We start from the raw sequence: 19,373 nt of genomic DNA, 5'->3' as shown, positions 1-19,373 counted from the left end.
TAAAATTATTTTTGAAACAGTTTTAAGGTCTAGTTAAATGCATTTTAATGCAAATCTGATCCAATTAGACTGGTTTTGTTTGCTTTAAAAGCTTTTAGCTATATTCAATTACTACCTAATGTTGCAGTTCAATAGTCTACATTTATATCATTAAACTAAATTATTAAGAATTTAAATCAATAATTAGATATTATTTGGGATGTGACGATGCACAGCATCTGTGAGAGGGCGCTGTATACTTCCCTTTGATTATCCAATGATTTTCACTTCCGGTTGCTGTTTTCGACCAATCAGCGATCGCCGGAAGTCACGTGGTCTCAGGTGGTAGGGCGCCGGAACGTATAAAAGGCGACACTACGCTTCTTATCTCATAGCGTCGTCGTCGACGTCGAGGGAGCCCTCTCTCTCCGCGGCGCAACCTGGCGCGCCGTGCCTCGCGGGATCGACGCCCGCACCAGCCGCCTCGCCTTCCCCAGGCCAGGCACCCAGGGCCTCGCGCAGTGCCCACCGACACCAGGAGCTGAAGAAGCGCTCCCCCTCCGCGCCCTCCAGGGTGCTGGACATACCATGTCCCCGCAGTCTTCACTGAACAGGGACATGGTAGTTTTGGCAGAACTCAAGCACAATGGCGCGCTGAGTCGGGAGCTGATGGAACACATGGCCGTGTTCCTAAACGACCGTGCTCGAGCGTTGGACCAGACGCAGTCGCAGCCCATGTACCTGACACCGGTGCGCCGTCAGCGCACTGCAGAGTACGAAACCCCAGGCACTGGAAAGCGCCACTGCCCGGTGACCATCCAGGCCAGCCGGCCTGAATCAAGAAAACGCCCAGAGGGAGGCAGGGTCGGCAAGGACATGCCACTCCTCGTTCCTCCAACTACAGTTGCTTCCACGTCGGACCAGGCAACGGGTACCGTAACCACAGCGACCACCACTTCGAGCTCAACGTTCGCCGACGCGCTCCGGGCACCTGGCCCAAGCCGGGTGACACAGGATGCGCCAACCACTGCGACCTCTGTAACACCCAAGCCGCGCTATCCCCCGCTGATAGTGGAGAATATGCCAAATTGGGCGACTCATTTCCGGTCGCTCCACAACAAATTGGGACAAGCACCTAACGCGCGCCCCTTCGGTAGAGGGGTGCGTTTTACACCCAGCTCGGAGAATGAGTACCGCGTAATACAGCGGTACCTCTCTGAGCTCGAGAAGAGCGAGGCCATATCCTGGTTCTCCTATGCCCTCCCGGCGGAGAAAAGCAAGAAGGTAGCCATCTGGGGGCTACCCGTCACTACTACCCCGGAAGTAATAACCGATGCCCTGGCGGATCTCGGCTTCACTGCCGAATACGTGCGTCCAATTAAAGCGAGGAAGGGGAGGCCCGGGTGCATCTTCCTCGCCATCCTGAAGAACACCCCGGACCTGATACCTGGCATCTACAGCGTGACGGAGTTGTTATTCATGCCAGGTATCAAAATAGAAGCCTGGAGGAGCAAGAGGGGCCCGGCGCAGTGTCACCGCTGCCAGGCATTCCGGCACTCCAGCCACGGGTGCTACCGGCGGCTGGCTTGCGTGAGGTGCGGCGAAGAGCACCTCGCGCGCGATTGCCCGAGGGCCCTCGATGTTCCCGCCACGTGCGCCAACTGTGGCGGCGCCCATCCCGCCAACTACTCAGCCTGCCCCCAATACAAGAGGGAGCTCCAGAACAAGAGGGCGGGCACAGTCGCCCTCACAAAAGAAGATTCCACCCGCAAACCCAGGACCTCAGCTCCCTTAGTCTCCCCCAACACGGTCGGAGCGGAGAACGCAGCCGCCACTCTCATGGCCCCCGCCAATCCTGCTACGGAGAAGGGTGGCAGAAGACTCAAGAAAAGGGGAGGGAAGAGGACAAAGAGACAAAAGGCCAGCGAACCTCCTCCTCCCCTCGCTGCCCCCTTGAAGACTGCAGCCGCGGCCCCTGATGCCGCGCCTAGAACCACATCGGCCACAACCCGCCAGCCGACGCACGCTATCATCGTCAGGGCCATCGACACCCTCAAGGAAGTTCTCATTGCCTTGCAGGAGGGTCGTGACCCTGTCCAATGCGTGCTAAGCGGGATGAGCAACCTTCTCCTTCACGCCTGAGGCCCCCCGCGTACTCTATTGGAACGCCGCAGGACTCCGCCGTCGCCTGCCCTTTTAAATTGCGCTGGCGCTGGGAAACGGCATGGCGCTGGGAAACTACAGCTGGGCGGATGCCCTCTCGCCGTGGTTTCTGGCGGCGGCCATTACTATGACCGCGTCATTGTGGTGGGCACTAGGCCCGGTGGAGTTGTGTCTGCCAGGGCAGGCACAGTGCAGAGGAGGCAGGGGAAGGGGGGATGAGCATATGCCACCTGGGCGGTCAGCCCAGCCAGGTGAGACTCGTGGTTACCCGCGAGAGGCCCAGCTTAGGCGACCAGCGACCGAGGTGACTGCTCAGGAATCGGAAACGGTGGGAGAGGGGGGGATAATATCCCTCGGCAGGCGTCTTCTCTCGTCTGGCGGTCGGGTGTGGAGTGGCGCGATGCTACGAAGATGCAGATGGTCCGATGCATCGGCACGGCGGAATGCGTTAGACGCGAGCCGGCCGATGTGAGCCTCCAGGCTTTCCATTTTGAGGTCTTTGTGGAGTGTTGAGTTGCGAACATAATATGGTGCCTGGGTCACTCGCCGTAAGGCGAGGTTCTGGACCACCTGCAGGATTCTTCTTTGGTTCGCGCTGACGAGGGCGTACCACGCCGGGCTAGCGTACGTCAAGTGAGGCCTGACATACGCCTTGTACAACGCTATGAGGTAAGAAGCGTAGTGTCGCCTTTTATACGTTCCGGCGCCCTACCACCTGAGACCACGTGACTTCCGGCGATCGCTGATTGGTCGAAAACAGCGCCCTCTCACAGATGCTGTGCATCGTCTCTCCACAATAATACAAGTTTTATTGTTATGTAAAACTTGTACTATTTTAATTCTATAGGTGGATATCTTGATTGAAAATAATGATTCAATGAATGGCATATTCTCTTAATCAACGTCAATTTAAACGAACTAAAAAAAGTAATGTAAAAAATAATACAATTTCTCATAGATGTTTATAATAAAAATGGTTTTATATGCTACCAAATATTAAAATAATTAATACTATTCTTATCGTTAATTAGAAAATATTTACTAAATGCATAAAATCGTTTGATAAAATATTACATATTATTGTAGGTAATTTGACAACTGGTATCACATATGAAGTATAATACTAAGAATTATTTTCAGTGCGATAATTTATTATTTTTGAGTTTACTATGATAATTTTTTATTCATTGAAATTTTCTTATGGTCGTTGATATTGTTAGTTACACGTCGTTTCATAATATCTATATATATAAAAGGACTTGTCCTCACTGACTGAGGTAAGACGCACGCACACCCTTAACCGCTGATGGTAGAAACGTGAAATTTGGACAGATGTTTATTTTCGTAATCTGGACATCCATTAAGAAGGGATTTTGAAAAAATTTTACCCTAAAGGGGCGAAATAGGGGTTGAAAGTTAGTATGGAAGAAAATTTAAATCGGCACCGATTCTTATAAAATTTTAAATTCAGACTCTTAAAAGTATTTAATTGAACACGTGTTTCATGGTTTTCTAGAATTCTTTCCATAAGGGTGCAAATAAGGGGTTGAAAGTTTGTATGGAAAAAATCTTAAATCGCCGCCGATTTTTATAAAATTTGAAATTTAGACTCTTAAAAATATTTCATTGAACACATGTTTCATGGTTTATTAGAATTCACCCCTAAATACGTAAGCGAAGCTGCGCACGTCCGCTAGTTATTTATATATTAATTACCTAATGTTTATGTTACTGGTAGGTACGTATCCTTAAATTATAACTATTAAGAAGAAATTTATATTTGGAAATGTCATATCATCATATAACCCATAATATACAGTTTTACATAAAATAAAAGTATTATTGGGTACATATCTAACACAAGAAAACAAGGCTTAGCTATTTATTCCAAAATCCTGTTCAGGTAGTTATCATAAAAATTGTACCTGACTAATTGTATCCATCACTAGTTAATTTTTAAAAACAGTATAAAATAGGTATTCAATATGAAAATATACGAAAATCAAAACTAAAATCAAGGCCCTTCTAGAATATATGTTAGATACCATGGGTGGTCCATGCCAATAGCCGAAGTCGTTTAGTTTTTTTTTTTTTGCAATAATCACAATTATTATAATTTGTAATGTTCTAATAGTTTAATGTATAATGTTACTAGTCAGTATTTAATTATTATTCAGTATTAATTAGAACTATAAACGCATGCATGTTTGACAGACATCTTTTTACACATGTGCCATAAGTAAATGTAAATTTTAACCAAAAATTAATAAACCAAACTAAGTAATTAAATATATTGTTTAAACGCTATAAAATATTCTCTAATAACTTGTTAATATAAAATTACTATTTTTAATGTAAACTGTAGGACATATCAATGACAACAGATGTGTTCCATACATATTCATAATATTTAAAGGGCATGAATAGTAATTTATATGCATTTATGCTAAACTTTGTACCTGTCAAAGATTAAATATATATATTTTCCTAACTATACACATATGCAATCATTAATAAAATAAGGAATAATTAAATTTGTGTTTAATTATTTATTATTAATATAACAGATGTAATGTGTATTGTTAAAATCTAAGCAAGTTTTAAGGGAGGAAGCTAGAATATTGATAAATTGAGCATGCTATGAAGCCAAATACATATTTTACCTAAACTTTTTTAAAAGTATAACAATGTTACTGAAATACATCATTATATTATAATTTTTGTTTTTAAAAATAAACTTTTTTTCTGTAAGCGCAATGTAGATAATAATAACCAAGTTTCATTAATATTGATAAAATTATATACCAGTTGTTCATGTATCAAAATATATTACGTGAAATCATTTGTACCGTGTTTAATATTTAACTACCTATATAATAGGACCTTTATATAAAAATATACTATAAACTATTATAATATTACTTGATGTATTTTCTTGTGATGATTTACGACTTCAGTAACGTTTTGATGTTAGGTATTATTATTGTCTTAGCTTTGAAAAAAAAAGATTTTACGTACTTTTTTTGCCTTTGCCGTCAACAAAAACTAAAAACATCTGTTCAATATTGCATTCCACATTTTATGTATGTTTGTTTAATATTTATTTAGCACATTGTGAATTGTTGCCTATTCTGTGATATTTAATGATCTGCTTTTAATATGGGTTAAGTATACATTTATATTGTAATTTGTAAACACATAGCCATATCTCGTAGAACGTAATAAATGTATAATTATTGCAGTAATTTTGTTTGTTTTATTTGTATTGAACATGACAAAATATCGCAGTCAAGACTACGGCTACGTTGAAACATGACGGAAACTGGACGTTTTTAAAATCACGTGGATACCGCGCGTGTAATACTTATATGGCCAATATAATAATCGTCCAGACGTTTATTTTAAACCAGCTTTTATTATGGAGCGTAGGTAATAAGTAAAAGCATCATCCATTTACTTTGCGGACTATAGACCTCTATAAAGCCCTGAAGTTGCTATAGACGGCTGAGCAGATTTGGTTATAGGATTTTTCATACTTCTGAATATTTCCTTGAGTAAACAATGGGGATGGCTTGAGTTCAGAAAATCTAACTTTAGGCCGACCACGAGTTGTTGACCGTACTGTAGTACCTTGCGCTGCAAAATATTTTTTTGTAGTAAGAAAACTTATGTCAAACAAAAGTCAAATATCGCTCATAAATATATTTAAATGTCAAATGTCACTGCGTTAAAACATATGTTCCATAATCCATGGTTAAAGTAAATAGAATTTATTTAAGCCATGATACCATGTATTTTTAATATTTAATTGAAAATAGACTAATATATGGTAAAAGTAAATTCTATTTATATAAAATATGTGGTAATTCTGTTATCTGTCTAGTCTAATCAATTACAATCAAAGAATATAAAACCACATGACTTGCTTTTTGTTATTATGATATGTTTTGAATTGTTATCGCAAGTGTAATAATAAACTAACACATTATATAAGTATTTGTTTTTCAATTGTTCTTTAGTCTAGAGTTAATTGTTAACCTAATAACTAGTGCTCTTATAAGTAACTATAATATATTTACAATGGCTAGAAATCTGCCGAAAACTATGAAGGCTATAGGACTTTATAAATATTTACCGATAAGTGATCCAAGCAGTCTTTTGGATCTCGAAGTTAGTTTACCATCTATACAGAAAAATGAAGTGTTGGTAAAGGTAGAGGCAGTAGCAGTTAATCCAATAGATACAAAACAACGAGCCCCTAAACCAAATGTAGAAAAAACACCACGCATTTTAGGATGGGATGGAGCTGGCATTATCGTTGACAAAGGTGAAAATTCAAAATTATTTAACATTGGGGATGAAGTATTTTTCACTGGTGATCTAAGAAAGAATGGCTGTAATGCTGAATATGTAGCACTTGATGAAATATTAGTGGGTCCAAAACCAAAGAATTTATCTTTCGAACAGGCTGCAGCTATGCCTTTAACAGCTGTCACTGCTTTGGAGTCCCTTCAAGAACGTTTACAATTATCAATTTCTGATTCTGGTAAATCTTTGTTAATTATCAATAGTGCTGGAGGTGTAGGCTCAGTGGCTTCTCAATTAGCAAAGAATTTGGGTATGGTAGTTATAGGAACAGCTTCAAGGAAAGAAACAGCAGATTTTTCCCGCAATCATGGTGCAAGTATAATACTTAACCATTCTCAAGATCTGACACCACAACTTGAAGCAAATGGATATGGAAATGGTGTCGATTACATACTGGTTAACTATGATCCATTCCCTTACTGGGATATTTTGATGAAAGTAATAAAACCTCAAGGCAAAATTTGCTTAATAGTTGATAGTAGTGGATTAGTAGACTTGAGACCATTGAAAGACAAAAGTATCACATTAGTATCAGAATCTATGGTTACTAAAATAAAATATGATACAGAAGATAAATTTAAACATCATGAAATGTTAAAAGAAGTGTCTAGGATGCTAGAGAATGGTCAGTTGAACTGTACTCTCAATAAAGTTATTTCTCCAATAAATGCAGCAAATTTGAAAGAAACTCATAAACTTATTGAAAATCAACGCACAATTGGAAAAGTTGTGTTAAAAGGTTTTTAGATTCTTAACAATTGTAAAAAGCTTCTTAACAATTATAGTTTCACAAAAAAAAATTGAAAGTTGTTGCCTTTTATAGTAGGATGTTATACATATTATAATATGGACTGTTTATTTTGAAAGTGGTGTAAGTCCATTTTTGAGAAAAATGAGCTATCACGTAATTCATGCTTAATTTAATGTAATTTTTTTATATATAACTAGTCCGTGTTTAATTTCTCAAAAAAAACCCATGTTTTGAACAACTTAAAATCGGTTGGTAAATGAAATTGCATAATCATCGACATACTAATCTTTAATTTTCTCGAAACAAAAGAAAATGGACTTACACCACTCTCAAAATAAACGGTCCATATATAAGCTAGCAAATTTTAAAATTTGTCTATTTTTACTTTGAAACAATGAAAAAATAATTTGACTACACTTGTCACTAATAACATCAATATTATATAAATTAAGTGGCACAGCGATAAAGGATAAAGATAAAGTTCCATCACCAACATACAAGAACACTAGGTTCACTTTAAGTACCCTGCTATATCCAAAATAATTACATAAAATGTATACTGTATAAAACAATCAGCAGATAAAAATGTGTCTGTGTTATTTCTTAGATTTATTAACAATAATTTAATTACATAAAAGCATTATTATAAAGTAATATTGAGAAAAATATAACACAAGCACCAATCCACAGACCACCATTGATCTATTCCTTACATTCTATATATTTTAGACATAAATATTATTTTATTATTACACGTTTTAGTAAAAAATTTCAACCTTTGCCTCCTTAGTAAGGGTACAGAGTACTATAAGACTGATAATAAATAAAAGTGTGTGACTTGAGGCACAACAGCAGTCCCTTTGTAAGTGAAGACTAAAACTCTGGTTATAACTGGTTTCTTGAGTGCTGAGTAATACACATTGTCCTCTACAATATTGAAATAGGAATAAAACAAACTATATTTAAAATTGATTTATCAGAGAGTACATAAAAAAATAACAAATAATAAAATTTTGCCTTTTACAAATATACTAGTTGATTTCACAATTATTAATCCTTTCAAACTCCATGTTTATTTCATAAGAACATTTGGATTAAACTCTTGACCTTTAAATGGGGATCCCTCTGCATTCCAGGCTTTTTTAAGAACTTCCATATTTCTAATTTCATCACTGGTTGGTAGTCCTTTTAACTTTTGTTCTTGGTTCCATTGTAACTCCCTTACCTAAAATTTGTTAGTTTTTAACATAAATAAATAATTTGCAGCCAAAGTAAACAGTACATGTATAAACATTTATGGATTCAATTCCCACTGTGGGGCTTGAATTATTTTCATTATGTCACTCTCATAACAAGCACTATTTAATTCTGCCCCTCTATAGGTGTTATTTATCTTAACAGTATGTTTATTCTGCCTTACGCACAGTGTACAGTGTGAAGCTAATAAAACAAAAATAAGTATCATAGGATATTCTGCATTGATTAAGGAAAATATATAAATGACATACTTTGGCAATGTTATCTTCAGGCAATTCATCTAGTGGCCTGGAACAATCAATTTTTGATAGATCTATTTCTTCTTCTCCGTTGAGAAACTTGTTCCACCAGCGCTCTTGTTTCTTTTCTGTGAATACAATTACTAAGTAAAAATGTGTTGTGTATGTACGAAAAAGGGTGGAGATGCTTATTTTTATTTCATTACTTTACCTAAATGTATTAATAATCTGCCCTCACTGATACTCCAGAAGCTATCAATTGTTTTAATTTTAAATGGCAATGTGTCTTTTAAAACAATATTTCCATTGCGATTTGCTACACATATGTCTCCAGAATTTATAAGCACTCTTAAATCTTTAGAGGATTTTATGTCTGGTGGCAGCTTTACTGTAACATCTACAAATAATTTAAGAATTAAATACAAAAATTGTTGTCAGCAAGCAAATCATTATAAACATTACATGAATGTTTACCCAAGTCCATTATTGTTTGTGACCATGAGTAATTTTCCCTAGCTGCACCATTATAAGCTTCACTGTTTTTCTGTGTGATAATAACTGGTGGTTCATAATCTTCTGGGAAAATAGTTTTATCATCTTTCTTTGAAATATTATCGTGCGTACATAATTCTGACGGGGAATGTTCACTTGTGTTCAAAGCAACTTTATCAACATCACCACTAGATGTTTCGTTATCATCAGCAGTTACTTCTACTTCTTGAGCTACAGTAGAACACATGATTTCATTATTTATATCAGATTGTTTGTCAATACCAGAATACCAGTTTTTTGGATCACATTTTCTCAATACTTTAAGCACAAGTTCTTCAGCTACTCCAGGTGGAAATCCCATGTTGTCTTCTGGGTTTTTGGCTATATAGTAGAAATCAGTACTGGAATAAAGCGTAAATTTAATAAAAATAAGTTTTCACATTATTTATTTATCAATATTTTATATAAAAATTACTTACCGCCTTGCGAGAAAATTGAATATAGCTGAAAGAAAACCCAATATAGATTTTTCATTTTCTAAAATAGACGTAAAAACATCATCATATTTATCGTATTCATAAGTATTAGTCATTTTTAAATATTAGAAATCAAAAAATATTTTTCAATTGTTTGTTTTTTGTAATAATAGAAAATTCGCACAGTTTATAACAGATGAAAAACATAACACGACAGTTTGACATTGGCAATTGAACAAAATGTTGTCATATTAATCTGTTGCGCTCCCATGGGCCATGGCTACTAATAATGTTAAATAATTAATGTTAAAATAATTTTTCCTGTATTATTTAGATTGATTACAAAATAACCTTTTTAAAGCTATATAAAAGTTTAATTACTTCCTCATTTTTTTATTGTACATTAAAAATGAATTCAGTATACATATTTAGTATCCAAACCTAAATATAGCTTTAAAAATTTTATTTTGTAATGGTTCTAAATTTTGATAAATTTACTAAAAAATATGGTAAACATGTAGAACTTGCAACATTATATTTAATTAAGTTATTAATAAAAACAAATATTAATTATCATTATTTTGTAAAAAAGTATACAGAAATACTTTTATCTGACTTTAAAAAATATTACTTTATTTAAATTTATTTCGTTTAACTTTATAAAGCCAATGTTACTAGATAAAAATAATAATTTTGTAGCCTGGCAATGACAAAACAAGTTTAATAATTTGCATTGTTCCCGCTTGGCGGAGTCCGTTCGCTTTCGAAAGTTTCACATCCGCAAGAGAGCGGCAACTCGACAAGTGGACTTGACAACGCAAGACGAAGCGAAGTAGGCGAAGAAGTATCGCGCGCGAACTACGCTGCAGGCGATGACCGCATTCATATGAGTTTATATTAAGTTGTGTTAGTGCTGTCGTTTTCCCTGTCCCGCTAAGTGTCCACGAAAATGCTGTATAGGTGAACTTCCAGAAGAAACGTGTTGTGATTGTGTTAATATCCTATCTCTTCTATCTCAGTTTCTTGAAGGTTGTAAAAATGCCTTGCTCTGCGGTAACTTTGTCTATAGCGACCATTACGGCGATCGTGGCCGCTGCTTTAATGGCAATCGCATTCTCTACAGACAACTGGCTTTATATTGAAGTTAAACGCAACAGTATACAGGTAATGTATTTGAGATATTATTTGTTTATTAATTAATAGTACCTATATGTAAGTTTGCAAGTATTTTATAAAAGTACTGCGTGTTTGTTGTATTTTTATTATTAGCCTTGCACAAAGGCCGTATAAATCAACAGTTTAATTTGAAACACAGTTCAGTTGAAAAGTTTTAAAAATCGTAATCAGCTGTTTCATTCTGGATTTTTTCTTTCATAAAAATATATTCACATGTACGTTTTTATACTTTACTAAACATATATTAGAAATAAGTATGTAAACAGGTAAATTAATTGCTTTCGAGTTCAATATGTGAATAAAACGAATATATTTCCCTATTGTGTAGGTTAAATTCATTCTTGTGTAAAATTAAAATGAAATATCTACGTTGATGAGGCAGTAGCACAAAAAAGAATACAAGAAATCCATATAAGAATATAAATTAAACACGTCAAGGAAAAGCCTGTATATTAATATTGTATCTAGTATGATGCAGCATATTACTAATTATTAAGTATATGTTATACGGCTGCCATTCTTCGATTCTGCCATTAAATCTAAGAAATAATAAAAATTGGTCTGTTATATTGTCAGAAAAAGATTTAAAATATTAATTTATATGTAGGACACGAGCAAAATTTCGCAATAAATATTAGGTATCGTAACATATTTTTTAAGTCCTTGCCTGAACACCGTTACAGAAGACACGCTACGCATAAATATGCAAGTATTTAATAGCACGAATGTGTGGGTAACTGTACTATACCGTGAGCGACTCCTGCGCATCCATTCGTGCAGATAAAGAAGCCAACGATAAAGTTTGTCGTAAACTCGTAGTAAGTTAATATTGAGGTCGAACTCTAGTAAAATTTAGGTAGAATATTTAATTAAAGAATATTTAAGAGAAACTGAATCAAAATTTTAATAAACCTAAATACAAAATGGTATTTCTTTAATAAGTTAATAATAAATTAATAAATAAATCCTCAACATAACAATAGTTTGCTTATAATTGTTTGACACTTTCTTTTTTACTGCATCCTAAAACATAATTCATAACTTATAAAAAGGAGAAGAAGAATGCCTCCAGAATTTAGCGGACAATGGGGAACAGAGAATTTTACAGAGAGAACCTATTCTCTCTGTCTACCATACTGTGAAAGGGGATACAGCGAGATGCTAAAAAAATAAAAAGGTTATACGGATTGGAACATTAAAGTGTTTGAGGAAAACGATCGCGGACGCCCTCGTATCTTTTATCCTGTACAGGTTTCCTTAGGATTCTAGGAAAGAGGTGTGGAAAAAACACAGGCAAAGAAATGTTTGCCATTTGTCATAATATATATATAAATAATAAGAGACTTATAAAATTTAAAAGCTATACTTTGTTTTCCTCAAAAATATTTTATTTTGTAACAATGACATGTCATTACGAGCGGTAATTAATCATTGATTTGACCAAACCAGTTTCATTAATTTGAGAATGTCGAAACTTTTGTGAAATTGCGCATTTATTACTAGTACTTGCTAGTGTGCCGTTCATTAAGAGAATTACTTTCAGAAATCTTGCTACAAATTATATATTTTTTGGAATCCAGGTCAGTTTCAACATACAAAATTTCAAACTAAAACTTATCATTTCCTCCATTTCATATCACATCCGGTAATTCTTTAAACTATTAATTTCTTATAATAACTTATTTTAATATAAATATCATAATTTCTACTCTCGACTTTAGAAAGTGACGACGCGGACCGCCCGTTATGTGAAATGACGAGTATTATATTTTTCGCGTCATTTTAAAGAGTATTCTTAAGAAATTTCATTAAACAAATTATAATATAATAGCTTAAGATAGTAATATAATATACTTATAAAACAAACGCGGCTTCGCCCGCTTAAAGCTATTGTTATATGATTGATAAACTATACAAAATCTTTACATAAATTGCAGCATGTGTTATTCTGATGTTTTTGATAATACTGTAAAGTTTCATTCAAATCCGTTTAGTAGTTTTTGTGTGAAAGTGGAACAAACGTCCATCCTCGCAAACTTTGACATTGAAAATATTTGTCGTATTACATATTACTATGGTAAAATTGAAACCTATTGAATTTTGCTGCTTGTTTAAGCAGATTATGTGAATTTGAAACTAATATCAAATTCAAATTCGTTTTAAAAGGTATTTTCTATTAAGCTACTTTTATATAGAATCATGTAAAAAATATATGTTCGTTCACGTAATACAATAACCATTTCCCTACGGTTTTGAGAACTCAATTTTAATTGCTATTCCAAACTGGTTCTCCGTTCTGAGTTGAATCTCCATTTACGTAGGTATGCAAATGTTTGAAAGCATGCATTTTAAAACTGTAGAGGAAGTACCGTCGCGTCAAGTTACAAGAATATGGAAAAAACAAGGGAGTTATAATTTTTACCTGGCGTCACGCCCGGATACCCTTTTTTGCTTTATATTTTTTTAGTATCGAATTATTTTGTAAATAAATACTCTGTAGTAACATAAACCTTAAACCCTTATCAGGTTTATTCCAATGCTGCCAAGCTTTTATCATATAAATAAATATCAAAGAAATGATAAGTAAATTGTCGTTATACTACATTGTTTTCGTCCATATTTCCGTTTCCGTTTATTTATTTAAAAATAGTTTACAAAATCTAAAATTGTCATATTGACATAATAAACTGAATGTCGCGGTCGTTCTTACGTAACATTTGTCTTAATTCAAAACAATAATAGTGTAGTATTAAATTATCAAATTAACATGTTTCAACAAAACTACCTACATATTGTAGTCATATTTCTCTAGTTACAAGCAACAATTAAAATTATACCAAAGTAACAATATTCTCAATGAAATAATCAGCCTACGCTGTATCCCGCACACGTCAGGTGTAGGCAGAGAAGACCTAGTGTTAAGACACTCCGATTACCACTTTCCGCCGAATTTTTCGAAGCATTGCGTGTTGACACCAGAGTGAAGAAAGGAAAATATTAAATATTTCATTTCCTCGAGTTAGGATCGAACCCACAACCACTCGCCTCTGCGCCATGGCTGGCCCCGCAATAAAATGTTTATATTTATTCAAAGAACTGACACTAAAAGGCAATGTCCTATAATCAAATTACTTACGCATAATATGTAAAAGGATTCTCGTATGCTCATATCGCTTAAGCTGACTAGTCATGGCTGACTCAAATGACACATTTTTTAATCTATATTATATTAGTTTTACTCAGTTTTTTATACAGTCGCTCCGTTATAAAACAGATAAAAAATATTTAAACAAAATATGTTTTTTTTTTTATTTTCTTACACCGAATAAAAATGCAGTGTTTATAAATTCCCCTGAAATATTTTGAATCTGTACTTATATTTATTTTATTATCTGTACTTATACTTATATATTATGTAAGTTAATTATATTTATTTTATTTTATGATGATTGGATTTAAAAAATAATAATTAATTATTACAAAATAATAATAAAAAAAGAAATGCACTATATTAAATACGCTTGTCAACAATGCTTATACGGTATCAACCTGCTTTCTCGATCACGCCTATTTCTCACGACTTATAACTCTAAGCTTGTTACATTCCGCTTCCTCGTGATATTGTTACGTACTTTTAAAAACACCCATAGGTCTAAATAACATACATATGTATATTGAAAAATCTAAATTTAATATTGAAATATCCAAAATACTGTTGTACAGACGTATATAAAGATTTGTTTTGATGTATATTACAATGAATATTATTATTAATAAATGATGCTTCACGCTGTATCCCGCACAAAGCAGGGTAGGCAGAGGGAACCTCGTGTTAAGGCACTCAATTCCCCACTTTCCGCCGAATTCTAAAGGCATTGCGTGTAGGTTTCTTAGTAAATAAAATAAATAAATCAATAAATAATGTTTCTTAGTAATATCACTTAAATAATTTTGGAACACATATACAATACATACTTAAATATAAAATATATTACGTGTATCATGTTAGTACGGTCAATAAATTTACAGTCCTCACAAGGGTGTGACTGTAACGCGACGGTTGTGGGTTCGATCCCCACTCGAAGAAGTGAAATATTTATTTACGTTTATATTTCCATTTCCTCGCTCTGGTGTCAAGGCAAAGGGCGGCGTTGAGTTCTGCCACTCAACACGCACTGCCTCCAGAATTCGGCGGAAAGTGAGGTACGGAGTGTCTTAACACTAGGTTCCATCTGCCTACCCTGCTGTGTGCGGGATACAATGTGAAGTTGATTTTGAAGAAGAACAAACACTTCAATATTATTACAACATAAATATTTAACTTGAAATTCATTTACGTAACAACGTTCGGTCAAGCTCCGTATACTATTGTCATAAGGCAAATAGAGATTTTAAAGGAAAGTGTGGCTAATTTCCCAACGTCGATGATTATCACCTTTCACGATCACTTGTATGAAGCAAACATTTATAGTTTTCCGGCCTTTCACTGGTGGTTGGCTAATGAAGTTTAGTTTGAAACAAATGGATCATAAAATGAAATATGTTTACGTTACTTACTTTTGTTTCCCTTTGAAAAAAGTGATAGATGTCTTTAAATATGAAGAAGTAAAAGATTTATTAAATTGTATGAAATGGATGAATGGATAGTTTTCCGGCCTTTCACTGGTAACTAGTATAAAAAGTACTATGGGCCCGAAAAATATTTCTACTGTCTTCGTAGATATATTTATTATGAGTATTTGCTTATCTTATATTCTTGGCCAGTGACATTAGATAACTTAATAAAATATTTATATGGGAATTATGCTTTCTAATAAATAATCGTATTATTTAAAATTATTTCCTCACCTTTCTACCATAAAATGTAATATATTTTAATGACCAATTATTATTAAGTTATTAAGATTTGAGTCCGTAGTGGCGCATGGGGCGCAAGCGTGTGGTTGTAATGTGACAATTGTGGGTTTCATTCCCATTCGAGTGAATGTATTATTGCTTATTATCATTCGTGATTCTTCTCTCTAATACAAGCGCGGAGTTGAGTTCCAACCATGTGGAGAACGGAGTGTCTTAACTTTGGGTTCCCTCTGCCTATTCTGCTATATGCGGGATCCAGAGAAAAGCTGAAAAAAATTAACGTCTTTTTTTAATAAAATTATTAACTAATCTTATAAAACAGTGTGCCGAAAGACATATACTTTCTCACCAATACGTATTGCTCGCGAGTTACGAAAGCAGCTAATTTGAGTAATCATGCTTGGCTTCGGTACAATAGGGTCACCTGGATTGCACGTTTCGAAACAAACTGGTTGCTAATGTAGACGTCGCTATAATTATTATAATTATGCATTTCTATTAACTTGTTAATACCATATAAGGTATGCAGTTTTGATTTCCATTTCTTTTAAGTTGTAAGATCCAAATTATAATACATTTTTAACACAACTAAGTAACTTTGTAATAAAATGTAAGAATCTGAATTACACGCACTTTTAATTGTTGTATCATCATGAAACTTGACAATTATATGGTAATTAGATAACAATATAATAATTTGGTACCATCCTAGAGGGAACCTAGACCCTAACCTAACCTAGTGTTAAAACACTCCGTTACCTTTAAGACACATCTGTTTCCCACAAAATATTGTACCAATTTAATCAAAATGTCATAGTAATCTCTATATGTAATTTTATGAATACTTGACTAAACGAGTTGAAATTCATCACGTAGGTAGGTCAGGGAGTGTAGGGGAGCACGGGAGGATTTGCCGAATTTCCCGGGGGTAGGGGAAAAGAAATGAGAATTTACATTTTACAAAATTGTGGGCGACTACTAATAATTATATAATTATGTGTTTTTTTAGTTAAATTCAATGGTCATGTAAATCAAGGGCAATGTTAGTATGAAACGTCCTCGAATAATATTCTAAACTACAACTACCTAGCATACCACATAGTAGTCTCAAATAACGGTTTCTTGCCAAACTGTTAACTAATCTTTGTCTTCGCACGTCACTCTCTCATTATTGTTCGTTTGCGGCATTTTGGACCACTTTGAACCACTTTCGTAATTGAAGTTGGTAAATAGAATATTTGAACTATGTTAATTGACTATAGTTTGCTTCAAAATTATTTTATAAGTAAAATATGAGCGTTGTGGCTTATGAGAGACTACCGGCCCTAATGCGGCTTCGCCCGCTTAAGCTTATCTTTATCTTTAACTAAAATATAACAATATTGTAGAAAAATTATACAGAGTGCTTACATGAATTGTAGCCATGTGTTATTCTGATTATATTACTGTAGTTTCATCTAAATCCGTTCAGTAGTTTTTGCGTTAAGGTGGAACAAACATCCACCCTCTCCATCCAACTTATAATATTAGTAAGATTTTTGTTAGGCCTACTAAATGTCATTCCACTATTGTTACCATATCCTGATGAGCTATAGACGCCACAATGACTAACTCTTCAACGTAGGACCGAAGAATTCAGAGAACCGCTTTAACCGATAATGGATTTCTATTGAAAACGACAGACTTCCACTAACTATTTGTAGTACTAATTCATTGTTATTTTACTCCATTATCTACTTTCAATAATGATGGACCATATTGATGTAGTATGTGAGTATTGATGACGTAACTCAACGCCTTAGTTTGTTCCCCTGAATGGTAACCGAACCCAAAACCGTACCGTTTATAATTACACGTTGTCTTATTATGCCACGATGAACATGAAAAGTAGTACAGTATAAACTTTATTATATCTTATTTTGTGATGAGTTACTTCTCGGATTACTAGGACCAGATGTACTTGTACTTAACCGCAGGTGATTTCTATTTATAACTAACAACAGAAGAGGGCTTTGGCTTTTCTTCACTGGAATTAAGTGCTTTTTACTTTATAGAAAATGTTTAATATAAATAATTAGAATTTACTATTACGTTCAAAACTTTTAAACCACGTATTCGGCTTAGAATTAATCTAATTTAATAAAAATAAAGAATTTTTAGCTATACTATTTACTATATGCAAGAATCATTCTCTTTAAGTAGGTATACTACGAAATTACATTAAATTTTTTAACGATTATAAAAACATTTTATAATGACGAATCACCAATTTAAGAAGCCTCGTGGAGGTAACGTACGTTCTTCCGACTACCCATACACACGCAGCACACACACACACGTACGTATAACTATATGCCTACGGTACACGTGGTAGTGTGCGTAAAGGAAGAGCGTCGGCATTGCAAGGTGACCAGGACGGGTCCCGCATATATACGTGTTCTCGACCCCGGCCATTGTTCTCGGGTTGGCGTTGTGCCGGGAGTTGGTACCACATGTTGATGAAACCCTATACTTAATATTATATTTCGTTATATTGTTATATTATAGTTTCTATATGTTTATTGTAGAGAAAAATTAATTAATTTGTTTATATTTCAGTTTGTATTGATGAGTTTTGTAATATTTTACGTTTATATTTTCATTTCACTATTTGAAATATATTATAGTTTTCGATTACATACACATTTAAAAAGTCATAAACCACCATTTTTTATTTTAATTTTGAAAAATTGTCACTAAATCTTAGTAATTCAACAGTGCAATAAACAATATATTAACATTAGCGATTTTTCACTTTCGATACCTGGGAATCATCGATTTTTGTTACGTATAAAACGGAGAGTTTTTTTCAAATATACAAGAATAAATTATAAAGATGATATCGTATTTCTATTTAACAGCAACCACATTTATTAATATTAATAGAAAATTCCTGAATTTCGTCATAGCATTCCCAGTACACCCACGCACAGCATAAATGCAATATAAGATCAGCATTGAAGTGATATAAGCGATATTGTGAACAATTTTAACGACATTCCAACGTGCTCAATCATACACCGTTTGTTGTAACGCTACTTGCTTGCAATTCTGAAATACTCAATTTTCCTGTGAGTCAAATTATTGTAAAATTATATTTTTTTATCAGTTTCATTAGGCTAAGGGAACCTAGTGTTATGACTCTCCGTTCCCCATTTCCCATTTGTGGAGGCCAAGCAAGTGGCGGAATTCAGCGCTTTTGTGTCGATACCAGATCAAAGAAATAAAATTATATATAAAACCGGATACTTATAGTGTTTTCTCTTTTTAATTTTACTAACCAGAAAAAGATAGTGTGATAGTTGGTTATATATGAAAAAAAAGTGATATTTGTAGGTGGTCGCATAATTTATGTAAGAGCCAATTTAAAGTAAAAAAATATTGATTAAAAAGATACGGTCCACATTTTTTTTCTCAAAACATACTAAGTGAAAGTGACAATTTTCTTACAAAAGATATCAACGAGCTTCCAAATATAATATCAAATGTTTATGTTTTTTTGTTTGTTTGACAGAATTAAACTTACTTTTTGCATCAATTTCCTGAAATTATCTGTAGCAGTCACAAACTTACTGG

The 19,373-nt window shown here is 34.5% G+C and overlaps 2 protein-coding genes across 3 annotated transcripts in view; one reads left to right on the top strand and one right to left on the bottom strand.

Moving 5' to 3' along the window:
• Positions 1-8,218: 8,218 nt before the first annotated feature.
• On the bottom strand, positions 8,219-9,964 carry LOC146531296 (nudC domain-containing protein 3). Its single transcript, XM_085198460.1, has 5 exons — positions 9,729-9,964; positions 9,232-9,650; positions 8,969-9,154; positions 8,770-8,885; positions 8,219-8,486 (listed from the first exon to the last, which is right to left on the bottom strand). The coding sequence occupies exons 1-5, from the start codon at positions 9,839-9,841 to the stop codon at positions 8,334-8,336; spliced, it is 987 nt and encodes a 328-aa protein (XP_085054586.1). The 5' UTR covers positions 9,842-9,964; the 3' UTR covers positions 8,219-8,333.
• Positions 9,965-10,477: 513 nt separating this feature from the next.
• The window catches only part of LOC146531295 (uncharacterized), a 37,955-nt gene continuing 29,059 nt past the window's right edge, over positions 10,478-19,373 (top strand). Inside the window, exon 1 of one of the 2 annotated variants that reach the window (XM_085198462.1) lies at positions 10,478-10,889. In XM_085198462.1, the coding sequence (XP_085054588.1) occupies positions 10,764-10,889 (126 nt within the window). In that variant the 5' untranslated portion in view covers positions 10,478-10,763. The remainder of the gene's footprint in view (positions 10,890-19,373) is intronic. The other variant, XM_085198461.1, reaches the window with a different exon arrangement.

Source organism: Heliconius melpomene, chromosome 15, assembly GCF_056956725.1.
Source record: "Heliconius melpomene rosina isolate 202511_hmr_F chromosome 15, ASM5695672v1, whole genome shotgun sequence".
In the NCBI taxonomy this organism is placed as follows: domain Eukaryota; kingdom Metazoa; phylum Arthropoda; class Insecta; order Lepidoptera; family Nymphalidae; genus Heliconius; species Heliconius melpomene.
The sequence above is the reverse complement of the archived record's forward strand: the minus strand, read 5'-3'. Positions and strand labels throughout refer to the sequence as shown.